This window comes from Gopherus flavomarginatus, chromosome 11 (genome assembly GCF_025201925.1).
Source record: "Gopherus flavomarginatus isolate rGopFla2 chromosome 11, rGopFla2.mat.asm, whole genome shotgun sequence".
In the NCBI taxonomy this organism is placed as follows: domain Eukaryota; kingdom Metazoa; phylum Chordata; order Testudines; family Testudinidae; genus Gopherus; species Gopherus flavomarginatus.
Genome location: NC_066627.1, coordinates 47004884 through 47024358, shown reverse-complemented (window position 1 = coordinate 47024358; position 19475 = coordinate 47004884). Strand labels below are relative to the sequence as shown.

The window sequence follows — 19475 nt, the reverse complement described above, 5'->3', positions numbered from 1 at the left end:
TCAAAAACAAACAAACAAACAAAAACTTGAAAATTTTTAAACAAAACCCAAAAAACTTAGTTTTGGGCCAAATACTGAACATTTAAGGTTATGGCCAAAAAATTTAGTGGTCAGGTATTTATATTTTCAATAGGGTTGTCAAGCAATGAAAAAAAATTAACCACACAATTAATCGCACTGTTAGAACACCATTTATTTAAATATTTTGGGATGTTTTCTACATTTTCAAATATATTGATTTCAGTTACAACACAGAATACAAAGTGTACAGTGCTCACTTTATATTTATTTTTAATTACAAGTATTTGCACTGTAAAAAGTAAAAGAAATAGTATTTTTAATTCACTTAATACAAGTACTGTAGTGCAATCTCTTTATCATGAAAGTTGAACTTACAAATGTAGAATTATGTACAAAAAAACTGCATTCAACAATAAAAATGTAAAATTTTAGACCCTGCTTCTAGTTCAAGCAGTTGTTCAGACAAACAAATTTGTTTACATTTGCAGGAGATAATGCTGCCCGCTTTTTGTTTGCAATGTCACCTGAAAGTGAGAACTAGTATTCTCATGGCACTGTTGTAGCAGGCATCCCAAATTATTTACGTGACCGTTGAGCTAAATATTCATTTGTGCCTTCATGCTTCAACAACCATTCCATGTTGATGACGGGTTCTGCTTGATAACAATCCAAAGCTGTGTGGACAGACACATGTTCATTTTCATTATCTGAGTCAGCTGCCACCAGCAGAAGGTTGGTTTTCTTTTTTGGTGGTTCGGGTTCTGTAGTTTCCGCATTAGAGTGGTTTTTTTTTAAGACTTCTAAAAGCATGCTCCACAGCTCAATTCAGATTCTTAAATCTTGGGTCACGTGCTATAGTTATCTTTAAAAATCTCCCATTGGTACCTTCTTTGAGTTTTGTCAAATCTGCAGTGAAAGTGTTCTTAAAATGAACAACATGTGCTGGTCATCACCAGAGACTGCTATAACATGAAATACATGGCAGAATGCAGGTAAAACAGAGCAGGGGACATACAATTCCTCCCCAAGGAGTTCAGTCACAAATTTAATTAACACATTATTTTTTTTAACAAGCATTGTCAGCATGGAAGCATGTCCTCTAGAATGGTGGCCAAAGCATGAAGGGGCATATGAATGTTTAGCATATCTGGCACATAAGTACCTTGTTATGCCAGCTACAAAAGTGCCGTGCAAATGCCTGTTCTCACTTTCTGGTGACATTGTAAGTAAGAAGCGGGCAGCATTATGTCCCATAAATGTAAACAACCTTGTTTCTCTTAGCAATTGGCTGAACAAGAAGTAGGACTGAGTGGACATGTAGGCTATGAAGTTTTACATTGTTTTGTTTTTGAGTGCAGTTATATAACAAAAAAAATCTAGATTTGTAAATTGCACTTTCACGACAAAGAGATTGCACTACAGTACTTGTATGAAGTAAATTGAAAAATACAGTTTGATTTCAGTTACAACAGAATAGAATATATATGAAAATGTAGAAAAACATCCACAATATTTAATAAATTTCTATTGGTATTCTATTTTTTAACAGTGCGATTAAAACTGTGATTAAACGAGATTATTTTTTAAATGGTGATTAAATTTTTGGGGTTAATTGCTTGCATTAATTGCGATTAATCGACAGCCCTAATTTTCGATGAAAGTCAAAATATTTTGTGGAACTCAGACAACTGTTGCAAAAAACTTTGTTTAGTCAACCGTCTCTTCCCCCTGCCCCCATTTTTCCATCAAAAGCCAATTTTGATTGAACATTTTTTACTAATCCTATTTGGGGGAAAACATTGTAAATAGCATTTTAAATCACTTTTAAACAAGATTGGCCGTTTTTTTTTAATGCCCCCTAAAAATAGCAGGTGGAAATTCAGAAGCCCAACTGCTTGAAAATGTGATCTTGCTATTTACCATTCTGGATTAGATAGTAGTAAAAAAAGGTGGCAGTGAAATCAATGAGGGAAACAGTGACACTCTGACAGCGATCAGGCTTGGACACTGGTATGTCTTCTTGTGGCTGGCTACCAAGGAAGAAACTTCATGTGATGCAAACCAGTGGCAAGGAATGGAGCTAATAAAACAAACAAAAAAACAAGAGGAGAAATCTTCTGCTAAAAACTGGAACTACATTATTAAATCTGGTATAGAGCGAAACTGGTTTTTCTCCAGCCAACGTGTCCCTAGCTGGAGCTGATCCAGGATAGGGATCCCTCAGTCCTGCTTAATTGCTTCAGTGCTCAGATGAGATGTGACAGCAGTGGTACAATAGCCTAGTGTGCGGGGATTAGATCTTTTGTTTATCTTTAGGAGAGAGAGAGAGAAGTGACCCAAGGAAGACTCTTTGGGGCTCATTTCTGACTGCCGGGGGTGCAGCTGGAAATATTAGTGAGACAGAGATGGTGAATCTGAAATGCTTGAACAATTTAAGAAATGATTTGACCCACATCTTTGTAAGCCCATCCCCGCCAGGGAAACAGAGCTCTCGAAATAAACTCAGCAGGAGCCACAGCATTGAGATGAGCAGCGACAGCCCATGCTGCAGTTCCCGTCTGCAGCACACTACTTTCTGCCACAGGAGGAAAGAAAATGTTGGTGAAAAGATAACTTTTTAAAAAACCATTGCCATTGGGATCTGCAATCGGCCAAACCTGCAGACGCAGCAGGTACACAAACCGGCCTGGCCTGCCAGGGGCTTTTCCTGCACAAGCGACGGAACAACTTTGGGAACCACTGGATTAGTTCATCACAAACTTTGTTGTGTTGTTAGTAGAGATGGTCCCAGACCAACTTCTCAGGTCCAAACAACCACAGACATGGTGGACTTTTGGATCTGGAGCCTGTTCTGAATTGCTCAGCTTTGGCCTGTTTCCAGTAGTTATTTTGTAGGGTCAACTGTGATCCAAAGAAAATTCAAGACTGACCAAAACACACTAAACCAGAAATACAACAATATTGCAAATTATGCAAAGTCTAAATGGGGACATTGCCCCAGTTACCTTGATGTGACAAGCATTTATATTTTAGAGCAACTTAATATGGTAACTTCATTCCATAATAATTATGGATTTCCTATTATCGCCTGGAGACACTCCCTGGTTGCTTTTAAGCTTGCTGTATAAGGAAATTGGAGTCCTGCAAAAATCCAACTATTGCCACATAACAATAGCATATTGAACAATGGTTCTTTATTGCAGCTGTCTGAAGTTGAAGCCTACTGGTGTCAGTGTTAGCTGAATAAGGAAGCTCTAGCCTATGTGTAGAACTCAGTGACTGGGGAATCAAGAGTTTGGTTTCTATTACTAATAGGATATTCTCCCTAGGTTTCCATATAGCAATTGTCACAATTAATCCCATTCTGCATAGTGTGCAGCCATGCCACCTGATGGCATGATGCTACCAGCACTATAGGATTTACAAGCAACCTACAAGCTCAAGCCTGGTCAGGAGGTAGATGGAAGAGCATCAAGGAAAATCTAGGTACAGCAGGAGGTGTTGTTACTGACTAAAAAGTGGGTACAGTTCTCTGTGTCTGGTCTGAACCAATGTCACAGTTGTGCTAGCGGGCACTTGGCGGCTGGAAGGCTTCTTTTTTGGATGAGCTGTAAAGCATAAACCCTGATCAGTTCTGATTTTAAGTGCTTGATTTGTACTAGGTGAGACCTGACGTTTGCCTGCCTAAGCTGGCACCTGCAAATCAGATATTTGCATATGAAAATAGGTTTCATAACCCACTTGCTTTACTACACATACCCAATTTTCATGCACCATTATAGCTCTCATATGTGCCAATGCAAAAAAGAAAAAGTGTCTTGGAATTCACTAAATATCCCCTTGCACATTTGGCAAGAGTTAGGGAGTTAACAGCATCCCAGAAATTTTGAAAGCGTGAGCCATATTTTGCAAGGCCTGTGAACTAATTTTAAAGCAATGGATTCTAATTTCCTTTTTATCTGATTTTCCCCTTAGTGCAGATGGGGACTTTGCAATCACCCACCTGACCAAAGCCCACCTTTTTTATGATGGAAGAATCAAGTGGATGCCCCCTGCTATCTACAAAAGCTCCTGTAGCATCGATGTCACCTTCTTCCCCTTTGACCAGCAAAACTGCACCATGAAGTTTGGCTCCTGGACCTATGACAAAGCCAAGATAGACTTAGTGAGCATGCACAGCCATGTGGACCAATTGGACTACTGGGAGAGTGGAGAATGGGTCATCATCGATGCTGTGGGCAATTACAATATCAAGAAATACGAGTGCTGTACAGAGATCTACCCTGATATCACCTACTTCTTTATTATCAGGAGGCTGCCCTTGTTCTACACAATTAATCTGATCATCCCCTGCCTCCTTATCTCCTTCCTGACTGTCTTAGTCTTCTACCTGCCTTCAGAGTGTGGTGAGAAGATCACCCTTTGTATCTCAGTGCTGCTGTCACTGACCGTGTTCCTGCTGCTCATTACGGAGATCATCCCTTCCACCTCCTTGGTCATCCCCTTGATTGGAGAGTATCTGCTTTTCACCATGATATTTGTCACCTTGTCCATCATCATCACTGTCTTTGTGCTCAACGTGCACCACCGATCCCCCCGCACCCACACCATGCCCGACTGGGTAAAGCGAATCTTTCTCAATGTTGTCCCACGCCTCCTCTTCATGCAACGGCCCTCGGTGGTGAAGAACTCTTGCAAGAAGCTGATTGAGTCCATGCACAAAATAGCCTCCTCTCCACAGCTTTGGTCCGAGACTGAAGTGGAGCCGAAGTTTACTATATCCTCTTCAGACAGCACTCAGAGCAAAGAACTGTCACCCGCCTCTTCTTTCTGTGCCCATCTTGAGGAGCAAGTCAAACCCCAGACTGTCGGCAAGTCACCTTCTCTCCAGTACTCTGTGCTACACCAAGAGCCAGCACAGGCTAGCTGCTCCTCCCTGCAGCCCCCCTGCCATCCCCTGAGTGACACCCAGTCCACGTCCATCTCCAAGAGCAGATCTTTAAGCATCCAGCAGATGTGCAGCCCAAATAAAGTAGAGGATGGGAGCATCCGCTGCAGATCCAGGAGCATCCAGTACTGCTATCTGCAAGAGGAGTCGTCCCAGACCAACGGCCAGACCAGTGGCTCTCCAGCATCTCAGCGGTATCATCTGAATGAAAAGCAGCCCCAAAGCAAACCCCCCCAGTGTAAATGCAAGTGTAAAAAGAATGTGGCAACCAGCTCTTCGGAAAAAGGAACCAAAACTCTCAGCACCAAAGAGCAACACATTTTGCTGATGTCCCCTGCCTTGAAGCTGGCAGTGGAGGGGGTCCATTACATTGCAGACCACTTGAGAGCCGAGGATGCGGATTTCTCAGTAAGTACAATTGGCTGCCTGCCACCCATTGTGATTGTCAGACAAAACAACTCATGTAACTAGAACTGGCTGAAAAGCAGGTCAAACAAACCCTTCCACCCCTTTGTAATGTCCACATTTTTATGGAAAACTTTTTCAGATTTTGAAACATCTCAACCAGCTTTAGTTATACCCTTGAGATCCAGCCAATGAGCATTGAGGGCCCGCCGTATCTTGCAGGGTTGAGGCTTAGGTCAGTAGTGCTTCCCTGTTGCTGCTGCCTATTTCATGATCGACCCATACAGGAGACGATTGTAGCTTATTGTTGAGAACCAGATCTGTCATTCCTCTTTTAACCTTGGCAGCCACCACGTAGCTTTCAACAGATTGGCTTTGTTTAGGAATGCACTGTGCTATTCCTCTGGCACTGGGTCTTGTTAAAATAACCATTGTTTCTAAGCTTAGCGTACTGCAGCTCAGAGTTATAGCTTCACTTGCCTGTAAATAAGAGATCTGGACACCATTTTATAATGATACAGCAAAGAACCAGAACACTTGGTGAAAGCAAATCATACTGGATGGAACTCAGCTGAGCTCTACACACCTGACCTATGGTCCTGAAAGTTGTTAAATACCTCCCATGAGAGGATGAGCACCGTAATTGGAGGTTTGATAGTGGCTAGTATGGAGAAAGTGAATAGGGAAGTGTTATTTACCCCTTCACATAACACAAGATCTAGGAGGTCACCTGATGAAATAAAAAGGTGGTAGGTTAAGAACATACATAAAATAGTACTTCTTCATACAAAACACAGTCACTAATGGAATTCATTGCCAGAGGATGTTGTAAGGGTCAAAAGTATAACTGGATTGAGGAGAGAATTAGATAAGTTCATGGAAAATAGGTCCATCAATGACTATTAGCCAAGATGGTCAGGGACACAACCCCATGCTCTTATGTCCCTAACCGCTGGACTGCCAGAAACTGAGACTGGACCACAGGGGATGGGTCACTTGAAATTGACCTGTTCTGTTCATGCCCTTTGAAACATCTGGCACTGGCCACTGTCAGAAGGCAGACAACTGGGTTACATGGACCATTGTTCTGACCCGCTATGGCCGTGTAAATCCCGTCGACTTCAGTGGAAGCTGAAGGTGCTCAGCACCTCAAAGGAACAGGTCCCAGCTGTTGCAGAACATAGTAACCCATGATCCTAGGATCTGGGAAGGGAAAGCTTGTACCACTGCAAGCATCAGATAAAAAGCAAAAAGGAGAACTCAAAGGCAGTCTCTGCTGCTCATTGATTGGGAACTTGACCACATTATACTTTGCAGCTAAGCCTCTGCTAGACAGGGAGTTATCACCCTCTGTCTTCTAGTAAGTGTTGACTTTGGATAATCTGGAAAAGTGAAGCACCACGGTAGTTCATTGATATGACAGCCTGGTAATACTGTGAGGTTAGGAGCTTCTCTGCTTCTCCACTGTCCTGAACCTGGGGTAATTATTTACTTCCATGTAAACTTAGTGCAAAGCAATTGTAAAGACCAGCATTGGTAGCATTTTACATCTACTCTCCGTACATGGCTATGGCGAAGAGGCAAGGGAGTGGGGAATCAAACCCTACTCTTTCACTGATGGAGATGTGGGTTCAAATACTAGCTAAAGCCACAAGAGAAATGTGATTTGGCCCATAATTTCCTTATTCACATAATAGAATTGGGAACAATTCTGCAGAGAAGACAACCAACTACCGCCGCATGTAAGATCAGACCTGGAATAGCATGGTTAGGCCAGGACAGGTCTGAGGTGGGAAGCTTACCCAGAGCCTGCATGTTTCTGTCAAGCCATTATCTATAGCAACCTCTCGTGTGCACGAATACTACATTAACTACCGTCTATTGTAGTTCTTTCACCAGGTTGATGGCAATGGAATGTGATGGGTAAGATCACCTGAAAAAATCACTTGTTATAACTAGAACCAGAAAATTCATCCATTGATAGAAAAAGCTACTGGAGTTGATCAGCTGTAGCAAACATACATTTAAGGCTACACTTTTGATGTCAATGTCTAAAGGTTTATATTCAATGCAACATGTGGTGCTTTTGTACATTGATCTCCATTAACTCTTTTGGATTGTAAGCTCCGTGGGGTAATGATTGGCTTTATATTTGTCTCCTGTACAGTGCTGAGCAGAGAGTTACATAAATGACAAAGAACCAGAATCCTAATAATAAATAAATATTGCTACCTCTGGTATTTACATGTCCTCATACCCCTTGCCCACATTACCATAGTATCTGAGCGCCTCACAGTCTTTAAGGTCCTCAGAGATATTTAGGTGCCTAAACCCCATTGAGTTAAATGGGAGAGAGGAACCTAAATAGTCCTGAGGATCTGAGCCAGAAAGACTCAGAGCTGCCTATATGGTGCAATAGTCCACCTCAGCTGGGGTGTAAATTCTAATGTGCACCACTGTGTTGCACACTAAGTGGCCCACGTGGGCTCTGCTGGAACACAATAAAAGTTCCCTAGTGCGTATTGAAACAGGACCACACTACCATGCACTTGGAACTTTTAGTGTGTACCAGCAGGGTCCACACGGGCCAGTTAATGCGTGACACTGTGGTTCACACTGGAATTCATACCCCAACTAGTGCAGACTAAGACATCGTGTAGCCCTAAGTGACTTGCCAAAGGTCACCTAGGAAGTCCCTGGTGAAGCAGGGACACCAACCCAGGGCTCCCAAGTCCTTGGCTAGTGCCCTAATCACTGGACCATCCCTCTTCTCTTCTGGGCCACAGCTGTGCCACAGTGAGTTAAAAATACATGAGTCAAATCCTGCTTTTATGTATTCCAATGTGAATCAGAAGTATTTCCATTGACATCAATAGAATTTGGCCCATATATTTCCCATGATTTAATAAAAGAGACATAATTCCCCACTTTTTACCAAAACAATGATACCTTCCATTTCATGTAAATCTCTTTATAAGCTTGTCAGTATAAATATAGTATTGAATAAGTGATTATATTAGATTCCTTGTAATCCATCCTTTTCATTTGCATTATAGACAGTGTGTGATGAAAACCACTAGTGCGTGCCTTCTCCTCTGATGCCATGTGACACTTTCCCCTTGTGAAATGGTCTGATATCTTCAGGGGAGAGCTGCCCTCATCATGACTGTCAATGTACTAGAGAAAAGAACAGTTTTGTCTTCTGTAAATGCATATTCCACCACACCAGTCTAATGGGTTAGTGGTTAAAAAATATCCAGCATGAGAACTCAAACAAATTGGAAAACTATGACCCTAAGGACCACTGATTCCTTAGCTTTCCCTGGGAATAGATGCCAAATCTACTATGTTAAGTTGCTTTATTTTTTTTCTCTATTCCTTGCTACATAAATAAGTGTGTTTCACCAGAGTTTAGCACCTTAGCGACTCTTGCAATTCCCTCAGAAAATAGAAGAGAAGGGACTAGTGGAGAAGACCTGTACCCCTGGGTTTTTTGTAGGGCTGAGCAGCTGAGCTATCACCACTGACTTTCTACACTTCCCCAATAGATTTTGTGGTTTGCTCTTGTTCTGAATCCAGAAAGGAAATAGCAGAAAGAGATATTACAAATGTGAACTGAAGATTCATTCTTGGGAGTAGAGCTGATGGAAACATGAGGATTCTATAGGACCATCCAATATTTCAACGTTTACTTTCATCCTGACTTGGGATGAAAAAATCAAAAACATTGAAATTTATCATGAAATTAGCTTTCCAGAACATTGCACCAGCTGCCCTAAGCCTATCTACTTCAGAGACACTGCACCTATGCTTGAGTATTTTTAGAGACCTGCACATCATTGCAATGGAGAAAGTTTCTCTTTAAACTCCCAACTGTTATTTGTTTAGTATCATTGCCACAAGAGACATATTTCTAAATTAAAAGTAAATAGTTCATTTAATTAAATGTTCCAATCAAAAGAAAAATGGGAAACCAGGAAGCAGCAGTCTGTTAAAAAACGTGTCTGCATGCAAATCCAGGCACAGAGTCACACTTAGGGAAATGACTGAAAATTGAATACCTGCGGTATATAATAGAAATGCCATCAGATTTCTTGCAGACTGTGATGAGCAAGAGAAGCTGTATGTCAAACCTGAGCTAGAATAACCAGGTTGCCTTTTCATTACCACCTATGCATTAACAGCATGGTCTGGAAACACAGACACTCATGTTATCACAGGGATATCCATTTCTGCTTGAGAAATACACTATTTCCTCTGAACAAATGAAGGTTTTACCAGTAATTAGTATCCCAAAATGATGCGCTGCTGGTAGCCTGCATTACTTGCTCTTTGCCTACTATTTAGGATATTTGTTTTAGGAACAAACGTTTGACATGTCTTGGAAGGTAGCATTATATTGTGACAGGAAAACCATCCTCTGCATTATAGTGAAATAAAAACGGTTAGACAAAGAGCTTTCATATTCAAACCACCAGATCTTTCCATTGGCTGAAGATTCTAATACTATATCTATTTTTTGGAAATGATAGGTTGGTTTGTGCAACATGGAATAGTTAATGGTCCAGTCCATTTAAATATTCAGAACCTTCCCACCCCCAACTCAAATAAATGCTTACGATTGCTTTAAAGAACATAAAGGCTAGGGAGGTGAATTTTCATTTGGAAATGAGTGAATAATTTGTAACCAAAAGTGTATTCAACACATTTTGCAGCTTCTTCTGTTCATAAAGGCCATGATCCACCAAGGTAATTAAACTCATCTTGACTAACTCTACACACAAGTATTCCCACACACTCAGAGGCTTATAATCAGGTACCCAGCTGAATCAGGGCTACATTGTCTGCAGAAACCCTTCTTTTTCTCAAAATGTATTTATAATGTAGAATCACTTGCCCATTAAAGTCTCCATTAGTTCTTGCCCTACAGGTTTCTCACAACTCTTCATTGTAAGGATTCAATACACTAAATTTGAGCTGTTCTGAGTTACTTGTATGTCCCATGGTATTGTTTGTGATCCTGAATCCTAACTGGGTGATCCTGACTCTTAGAATCAGAGTTCCTGCACAGATACCCACACTTCTGAACTGAATATTTGCCTCTTGCATATGTTCTGCAATATTTGCTTAAAAGTCACTATTTTGACAACATTGCCAGGAAACTCATTTCAAGGTTAATGGTAGAAAGCAAATTCAGGGGAGGTGTGATATGAAGTGATTTAAAAATAAAATTGGAATGATTATTTGTTGTGGGAGAGGGTTGCAGAATTTCCTCCAGCTTTATTTCTAACAGCGTATAGCAGACACTCTTGGGACTGCTCTAACTTATGCCACAGTCAATGGCCCATCTGCCAGAGAGAGATCCCTTGAGCACATCAACATTCCAGCCATCCCTCTTCCTCACACCAATCCCATATGCCAGGGGCTGAATGGAGCTGGCATAGTAACTGGCTAGATAGGTTCACCTGTGAACTCCCTCTTACCTGGAGGGAGTCTTTAATGGGGAGATCTAGCTACTTTATATCCCCTAATCCTTTCCCTCAACCTTGGGAGAGCCTGTTAAATCTAGGTAAAATCCAGAGCAGTGGTTCTGTGCCAGGTATTGATATCTGTATGCAAGTTGCTGGTGATGTCTCTATAGATTGCACTGCATGGGAATTGCTGTATAGAGGGCAGGCTGAAGGGGAATTTCAGTCAGAGGGAAAGACTATAGCACAGTTAAAAACATCTAATTTCCCTTTCTTCTTATTCTTTTTTGGTCTCCTCTCATCCTTTCTCATTTATCTCTTCTGTGCTCTCTGTGGTGCTGAATGCCAATTGACCATATTTGATGCAAATCCATTTTCCAGAAGAGCTGAGTATTCAGTGAAGATACAATCAAATTTAGAAGCAAATTTCAATTAGGCTGCTTACAACCCCCTCATGTTTCCTTTCCTGGAACAAATCACGCACCTAACGCTTTACTAGCACAACTACATCAAGCTCATTTTTACCTTGGATGCTGGAATGTTTGCTAAAGTGATTTCCAATTGTGCATTGGATGGTGAAGGTCAAAATCTGTGCTTTGTTGGTTACATACGTAAGACATAGAATCATGGAATCATAGAATATCAGGGTTGGAAGGGACCTCAGGAAGTCATCTACTCCAACCCCCTGCTCAAAGCAGGACCAAGCCCCAACTATATCATCCCAGCCAGGGCTTTGTCAAGCCTGACCTTAAAAGCCTCTAAGGAAGGAGATTCCACCACCTCCCTAGGTAACACATTCCAGTGCTTTACCACCCTCCTAGTGAAAAAGTTTTTCCTAATATCCAACCTAAAATTGTGATTTTAAAATCTAAAATCAAATTATGAAACAGAAACAATCCCCCAGAACTTCTCTAGCTCTCCCACATAGGACAAATGTTGAATATCAAACTATGAGCATCACAATCCAATTCAGAGTCCAACATTGGCTGTCATCAAATAATGAATAAATCAGAGAATCTCATGAGTTGCTTGTGGACAACTGATGAACGATGGGGGGTGGGAAATGAAATTCATAGTCTACATTATCATCCTGATCCCAAACTCAGTGGGAATTTTGCCCTGGCTTCCAGTAGTTGCAGGATCAAGACTTATTCGCTCAATTTTGTATTTGAAAGTGATTCTGAGCATTAAACAGCCATCATACCACCATTAATAGCTCAACTATGCAAGGTGCTGAGCAGTTTGGCCCCAGTCCAACAAAGCGTTTAAGAACATTTAGCTTAAATCATATGTCTACTGCCATCGAAGTGGCTCTGACAGCTCCTATACTTAAGAGGTTTTGCTGAATCAGAGCCAGTGCGCTCAATACCTGGCAGGACTGAGCCTCAAATGGGCCTGTTTAATGGCAGGGACGAGGCTCGGGGTGGGTGGGGCGGGGGAGTAGCTACTGCTATGTTGACACCCACTCACCCATTGACGAGTAGGAAGGATATAATTAGTTGAAACCATCTGATCAACAATCTGTGCCAAATTCAGTTGTGGTGCTTCACCATTTTACTTCTGCATCCTTCTCTCTCACATATCACCAGCATGTCATCTTAAACAGACCTCCCACAGCAGTGGGTCAAGCATACCAGCCAGTCATGTTCATTTGTCAGCATACTGTACGAGGTACTTGTGTGGTGGATGGACTGGGCACATGCACAGTAGGAGAGTTATATAGCTTTAGAGGCCCCATCTCCTCTCAGTAATCAGTGCTTCATGAGATTACATTCTGTAATCTGCCTCTAGTCAGGTTAGGAGCATAGCAACAGGTGGGCCTGGTTGGGCCATGACCCATCCACCTAGCCTCCAGGCCCACCCAAATCTGAGAGGGGTTTAGTACTGCTATGTTGGCCCGGAGCATCACTCAGGCACCTGAAATCCAGGATGGAGCTATGCGCCTGTCCTTCAGAAAGCTACGCTCCGGCAGCTCTGCCCTGCCATTTTCTGAGCCTCTCATGCCCATGCACAGCTCAGCCGGTGAAGCCCTGTGGCTGGGGGCACCAGGGCAAGGAAGACAGTGTGGTGTCATGGGAGAAGCTGAACTAACACAGTCTGTCATTACCCATCCACCCGAAAATTGGAGCCCACCCAAATTTCCTCTCCTAGCAACTGAGTCAGGCTTATTAGGCTGGGTTGGGGTTAAAACTGGCCTGTATAATGTCTGGATTGGGTTCAGAGCAGTCCGCCTCATGAAATGTAAATATTTTGTTTTCTTCCCTTTGAACTGATTTCAGTAGTGAGTATGAGCAAGGATTTTAACTGCCCAATGGAATTTATTCGCAGACTGCTTGATATCACTTTAATCGGACTCCTGGGGAATGAATATATATAGTCACCAAAATATATGTTAGATTCCATGCAGAGTTGTTTATTCCTTTTAAGGGATCTGAGATCTATGAAATTGTAGGCAGTAGTGATCCAAGTTATTTTTGTGTGTTTTGTTCTAGTGGCTGGATCATCAGTAACATGCACTCAACTGTGCACCTCTAGCACTCAGATTTTGACCTGTATTTTGGCTAATTTTAGAGGGCCACTCAAAGTTGTTTGAGGGAGATGATCCATCACAAGGAAACAAAAGAGCTCCTCTCAAATAACTCAAGTTGGAGAATTACATGCCATGATCTCATTGCAGAGTTGTACCATCTGATGTCACAAAATATTGGAACTGGGCAAAGAGGACACAAAGTGATTTATGAACATGTGAATAAATGTGATGAGTTCTATCTGATGTTAACAATGAGATGAAATTAACCACTGTTTGGAAATATTCCAGTGTCCATTTGTGAGAACATTTATGAATCCCTGATGTTTCATGAATCTTAGTACAAAGAACGATGTAAGAAACGTGTGTTATTTCTTATTCGCTTCTTATCATTCTCCTATGTAAAAAGCTGGTTGTCCATTCAGATTGCAGAAGTAATACTGGATGATTTGGGCAATGTGATACAGCATGGCCAGAGGGCAGCAGGAGAGGGTTAGAAGGGAGCCTTATTCCCTGTAAGAGGAAGAAAGTTTGCTATAGTTTAATTAGAGCACCTGAAGCCAATTAGAGCACTTGAGGCCAGTCACATGATAAAAACCCCTGCTTCAATCAGACAGTGTGAAAGTTGGAGCAGATAACAGTTTGAAGGAGTTGGAGCAGAGAGGAATTGGTGCTGGAGCAGAGAACAGTTTGAAGGGAAGCAGAGGACAGTTTGGAGAAGTGCTGTGGTGACCTAAGAAGTCCAAGACCCTAGGTAAAGGGGCACCTGGCTTGTACAGAGGGAGAGCAGGAAGCCCCCCACAAGCTGAAGGGCAGGAGAGGGAAGTAGCCCAGGGGAAGGAAGTATCAGTTCAAAGAAGTACCACTATCCTCAGGGCCCCTGGGCTGGGACCTGGAGTAGAGGGTGGGCCCAGGTCCCTCCCTCTCCACTCCCCTCCTCTAGGACACTACTGGGGCAGTTAACATTTCACTGCAGGGGCAAGAAATGGTGCCCTGACCCCTCCCCAAAGAAGAGAAGCGCGAGACCTGTCAAAATAGTGCCGGCAATTTGCCACAGCAACAAAAGCAAGTAATAGGAATAGCAAATAATCAAAGATGTGAACAGTTTACGAGTGTGCCATAGGCTGAAATTTTTTTGCATGCACCATTCAGTGAACATTTATTAATTATAAACACACCTGAAGATTCATGATTAGTTTGCAAAGGATTTGTGAGCCAAAACAGGAGCTAAATGCAGGTAACTTATTTAAAATGAATAATTCTACCAGCTCTACAAACATCACAATGTATTCCACACCAAACTTAAACTTTCATTCAGTCTATGACATGTCATGATTTATCTGCAAACTTCGTAGCTTATGACAAACTAAAACTCTCTTGTGAAACCATGACTAATGTAGAAAGAAAAGGTGATAGAAATGTTTTAACATAGTGACTCCATTGCATTCATGGGAGCTGTTTTGTTTGGCTGTATGTCAGATCATAACATTGTGTTACATGGTAACTAGAATGATATTTATGATGTCACTAAGACAGTGAAACCATGATCCTTGCTCAGCTGAAATGGTGGATTCCTTGGCACTTGAATAGCTTCCTTTACCGTCAATGTGCTTAAGAGCATTTCCAGCAAATTTAGGAATCCCTTAACATTGAGCAACCTCGTTTAAGGTCTCCTACCAATCACTTTTTGTTTCAGTTGTGCTAATAATTGCTCACAGCAACTTGTAAAAACATTTATTTTAAAACAGTGTCATGTACATAGGGTTGTTACTGATTAACCTGGGGTTAAAACCACTGCTCTTTTCACCATAGTTTAGTTCCATGAAGTAGTAAATACTGAAGTTAATCAAAGCAAGATCTCACGTCCCCTTCACCAGATCATGAAGGTATCCATTACACCTCTTTCCTGACATGAGGCCCTGACCAGCTCGATAAAGCACTGGTAATCCAAAGGAGGAATTTTCCAAAGCACTCAGCTCCGCCTTAACTCTGTTCCCCTTTTTAAATAATGCTGCAGTATCATTTTAACTCTTCAAAGATTTAGGACAGTGGAGATGGGTGAGTGCTGGGACTTCAGACACTTGGGTTTTATTCCTACCTCTGCCAATGACTTGCTGCATTCCCTTCAGCAGATCACTTAACCTCAATAGGCCTCAGTTTCTGTATCCATGAAAAGGGGCATAACTACACTTACCTACTTTTGAAAAGTGCATTGAGATTGATGGATGAGAAGCAGTGCAGTGTTAATGTCTTATTCATTGGTTAGGGTTGTAGGGTTGAGCCTGTCACCAGCACTACAATTGACAGCAAACAACAAGCCAAACTGCCATATTTCAGCCCTGAGTCCTGCAATATGGTGAGAATATCAAATAGCAAGCAGAATATTATAGGAAATGTTAATGGGCACATCCATATAAATCAAGACTTTACAGTCTGTTCAGACCTCTTTTTTGGGGGGGAAATCATGGCTGCAGTATAGTAGACAAGGTTGTGATGTGCATGTGGGTCTTTATTCCAAGCAATGTTCATCTAGGAACATTAACTCCTTCTCTCTGGGGAGGCCAAATAGATTTCTGTATGGCAGAGGAGAAGATGGGTAAATCCTTCCACAGCAACTTGAGAGTGGGCCAAAAGGGAACAGGCATGATCATTTCTCTTACCTGCTGGCTTTTTTCACTTATGACTCAGCAAAGGCTTCCTGGGATGGATTAGGATGTGTTAACGGCTCAGTGAAGATGTTTAAGCAGGGGGGAGATATGAACATTTCCCCCCAGTTTAAACCTCTGCCTAATTTGAGCCTACAGTTTTGGCCCATGGAAAATGGGTTATTGCATGTGCAAATAAGCCTAATGAACTATTTGCATATGCAGTGTGTGCACAATTGTAACTGCATGTGCAAACTAGGCATATCAGAACTGTCTGAAAATCCATCCCTTGGTCATATTTAATAGAATGAATTCCTGCCATTGTACGAGCTGCTTGAATGGAAAACAGGCACTCTCTGTCTAGGTAAAAAAGAGACATTGTCCTTTCACCATAAGAGCCGTAGTAACATCTCTTGCCTCTCTGTTTTCCCAGGTGAAGGAAGACTGGAAGTACGTTGCAATGGTGATTGACAGAATCTTCCTTTGGATGTTCATCATAGTCTGCTTACTGGGCACCGTTGGTCTCTTCCTTCCTCCTTGGCTGGCAGGAATGATCTAAGAATAGCTGTGGAAAGAACAAAGTGCATCCCATTCTATGGATTTTAGTCCATCTGGAAGGAGACAAGAGGAGAGAGCTGGAGACAGTCTCATTGAATAATTTACTATGTATCTGCGCATGAATTGTTCAGAGGGCGCTGGGGACACCTTCCAAGTTTACATTATTCGCCAAGCCATCCTCATCTTCTATATCTATTTTAAGGGGGAAATTGTTATTAAAATTTATACATAGCATGGTGGCATTTGTTGACATATATGCTACAATGTAAGAATGCAGGCTTGGTCCCTAAACCAGTACTAACCAAAGCATTATTTACAGACTTGTCCCTGGCAAATTAGGCCCATTAGTCTTGAGGGGTTTCAGTGTGTCCTACGTAGTAGGGTCACGCCATCAGGATGGAACAGTCCAGCACTGTGTGTCCCTGTAAGAGCCGTTTAATAAATAAAGTTTCAAATTTGGCTTTCTGGGCAAGAGACTGTCTGTGCGTCAGGCAGAGCAGCTGTAGTCACAGATGGCCAGATCACAAAGGTTCTGCATCAGCCCGGCCCTTCTGAGCCTCTGGAGACAGTTTACCCTGATCAAAGTCCCAGCAGCAGCAGCGGCACCCTTATCAAAGTGTATGGGCCAAGCGCTGACGTCTTTACTCATGCAAAACTGCAGGAGTAAGATTTTGGCTTGAGCAAGGACTGCATAAAACCTAAGCAAGGACCTCATGATTTGGCTCAAAGTGTGTTTCGATCCATCCACATTAGCCTTTGGCTTGGTTTGCTTTTCTTCCTGGACATCTGCTTGCTCACAGACTTCGGCTGCTGCACAAAGCCTATAAGCTGGACTCTGTCTCTGTGTCTGTCAGCAAAGCGTGAAATGCTTGGCACTTGTGCAGTAATGCTTTTAGTATTATATGAGGGAAGGGGAGGCAGTCATACGTAGTGGCCAGTTGTTAAATGCAGACACTTGAACAGGATACCTAGATCCCACATATGGAGGCTTGGACTGGCATTGAGCCAGCTAAAGAAGGCATTATGGACTAAATTCCTAAATGCCATTCTGGATGCACCAATTGAGACGTTGGTTACCCATGAACATTAGTTACCTCTGACAAGTCTGACCTATGTACAGAAGTAAATGTCCATCTAGATAGAGTCAATGTTATTGAAGGCCTGTGTTATACAGGAGGGTGACTGTTTCCTCTTTGTATCAAGGTTCTCTTTCTACATGCACTTCACTTTAACAACCACCAAGACTTGAGAAAATCTGACAAGACTGTGTCTTGGATGGTTCAGGGTGTCACCAGGATGCCTGCAAAGTTTCAAGTTGAAGGTAGTTTAAAAAATATACCTTTTAGTGCATGCTGGCACTATCAGCAGTTTCAAGTCCTAGTGGGTTATCAGAACTTAAATACAGCATTTATTTGAATAGCCACAATAGACGTAGGGAGGGAACATGGTTTTTATTGCATCTGGCACAAACATCAACATACGATAAGGCTCAAAACCCACCATTTTGGAATGTCAAGTTCAGCAACAGCATCTTCTGAAGCTGGATCAATTTACAGAAGTGTCAGGCACAGAGACTGGTCAGTGCTATGGTCAATCTTCAAAGGCAACATTATTGAGGAGTCATGTTGATTTTCATTGGTGCAAAACAGAGTCAATGGCCTTAGTTTGACTTGATGGTTTCTACATTTTGAATGCACAGGAGGATCAGCGAAGGCTGGATGGCTCAGTAATTTGACAGCGAAGCCAGTTAATGAGGTGGCTGAGTTGCCACAGTGGTTACTTTTTTACCCCTGAAGACCTGGGGCTTATGTCACAATTGAAATGAATGTTGTGGTCTAACACAAGTCCCCATTTGTCCACAGGATCAAATCACCACTGTTGGGAGCCCCACTTCATCAGTGGCGAGATGGGGATGTTATAAGTCAGGCTGACCTTAAAAACCTCTAAGGAAATAGATTCCACCACCTCCCTAGGTAACCCATTCCAGTGCTTCACCACCCTCCTAGTGAAAAAGTTTTTCCTAATATCCAGCCTAAACCTCCCCCACTGCAACTTGAGACCATTACTCAATGAGGGATTGAGTAATGGGATGAGGAGCACATTTTGTCCCAGAAGGTCTCGCTCTCCTTTCCCTTGGGTTTCTCAAACTATGTAAGGTGGTGGGAAAAAAGGCACCCCATGGATAAGCCTCATAAGGTCCCATTGACAGTGTTAAAACCTAAGCCCTTAAATACTTTCAATTCAATAAAAGGATGGACTTTATTTTTTTGCAGTTTGTACCTCAGAGAAAATTGTATTCAAAGAAAGATACAGAGGCTGAATGCAGACAGAGCCTTTCATGTTTTTTCCACCAGCAACTCACACTCAGAACTCAGATGCAAGTCATTCAGTGTGCTCTCAGATCTGTGAGTTGAAAAATTATCCAGGATCGTGCGGTACAAATTAACTGACTGAGTATTAGACCTTGCGTCTGCAATTCCCTAGTTAATTCTACCAAAAGGGTGAAATTCACTGATGTGCAGAGCCACAATGCATGTCCTATACTTAGTTTCAGGTATGTTTACACTGCATACTAAGCTCAGGCTGTGCCTCAGGTCTGAGCCCAAGCTCCACTTCCATCGCACATAAATCAGTCTGAGTTGGGCCAGCAAGAACTCAGGACCCAGGTTCTAGGATGCTGCAAGGGGTGTGGTTCAGCGCCAGAGTGCTGCTGTGACTTGGCTCCAAGTCCTGGCATTTTGCAGTGTGGACGCAGGTCAAGCCACAGACTTGAGTCAGAAGGTCTGTGCAGTGCAGCGTGGACACATTAGCATGGCTGGGAGACCCACGTCCAGCAATTGTAAACCCAGGTTTACAATGCAGTGTGGACACTCAAGCGTGGGCTTGGAAACACTAAGTCCACA

General features: G+C 42.3%; 1 protein-coding gene across 2 annotated transcripts in view; it reads left to right on the top strand.

Moving 5' to 3' along the window:
* The window catches only part of CHRNA4 (cholinergic receptor nicotinic alpha 4 subunit), a 35665-nt gene extending 16841 nt beyond the window's left edge, over positions 1–18824 (top strand). Inside the window, exons 5-6 of one of the 2 annotated variants that reach the window (XM_050918676.1) lie at positions 3997–5377; positions 16448–18824. In XM_050918676.1, coding sequence (XP_050774633.1) covers positions 3997–5377; positions 16448–16573 — 1507 coding nt within the window. In that variant the 3' untranslated portion in view covers positions 16574–18824. The remainder of the gene's footprint in view (positions 1–3996; positions 5378–16447) is intronic. The other variant, XM_050918677.1, reaches the window with a different exon arrangement.
* The last annotated feature ends 651 nt before the right edge of the window (positions 18825–19475 follow it).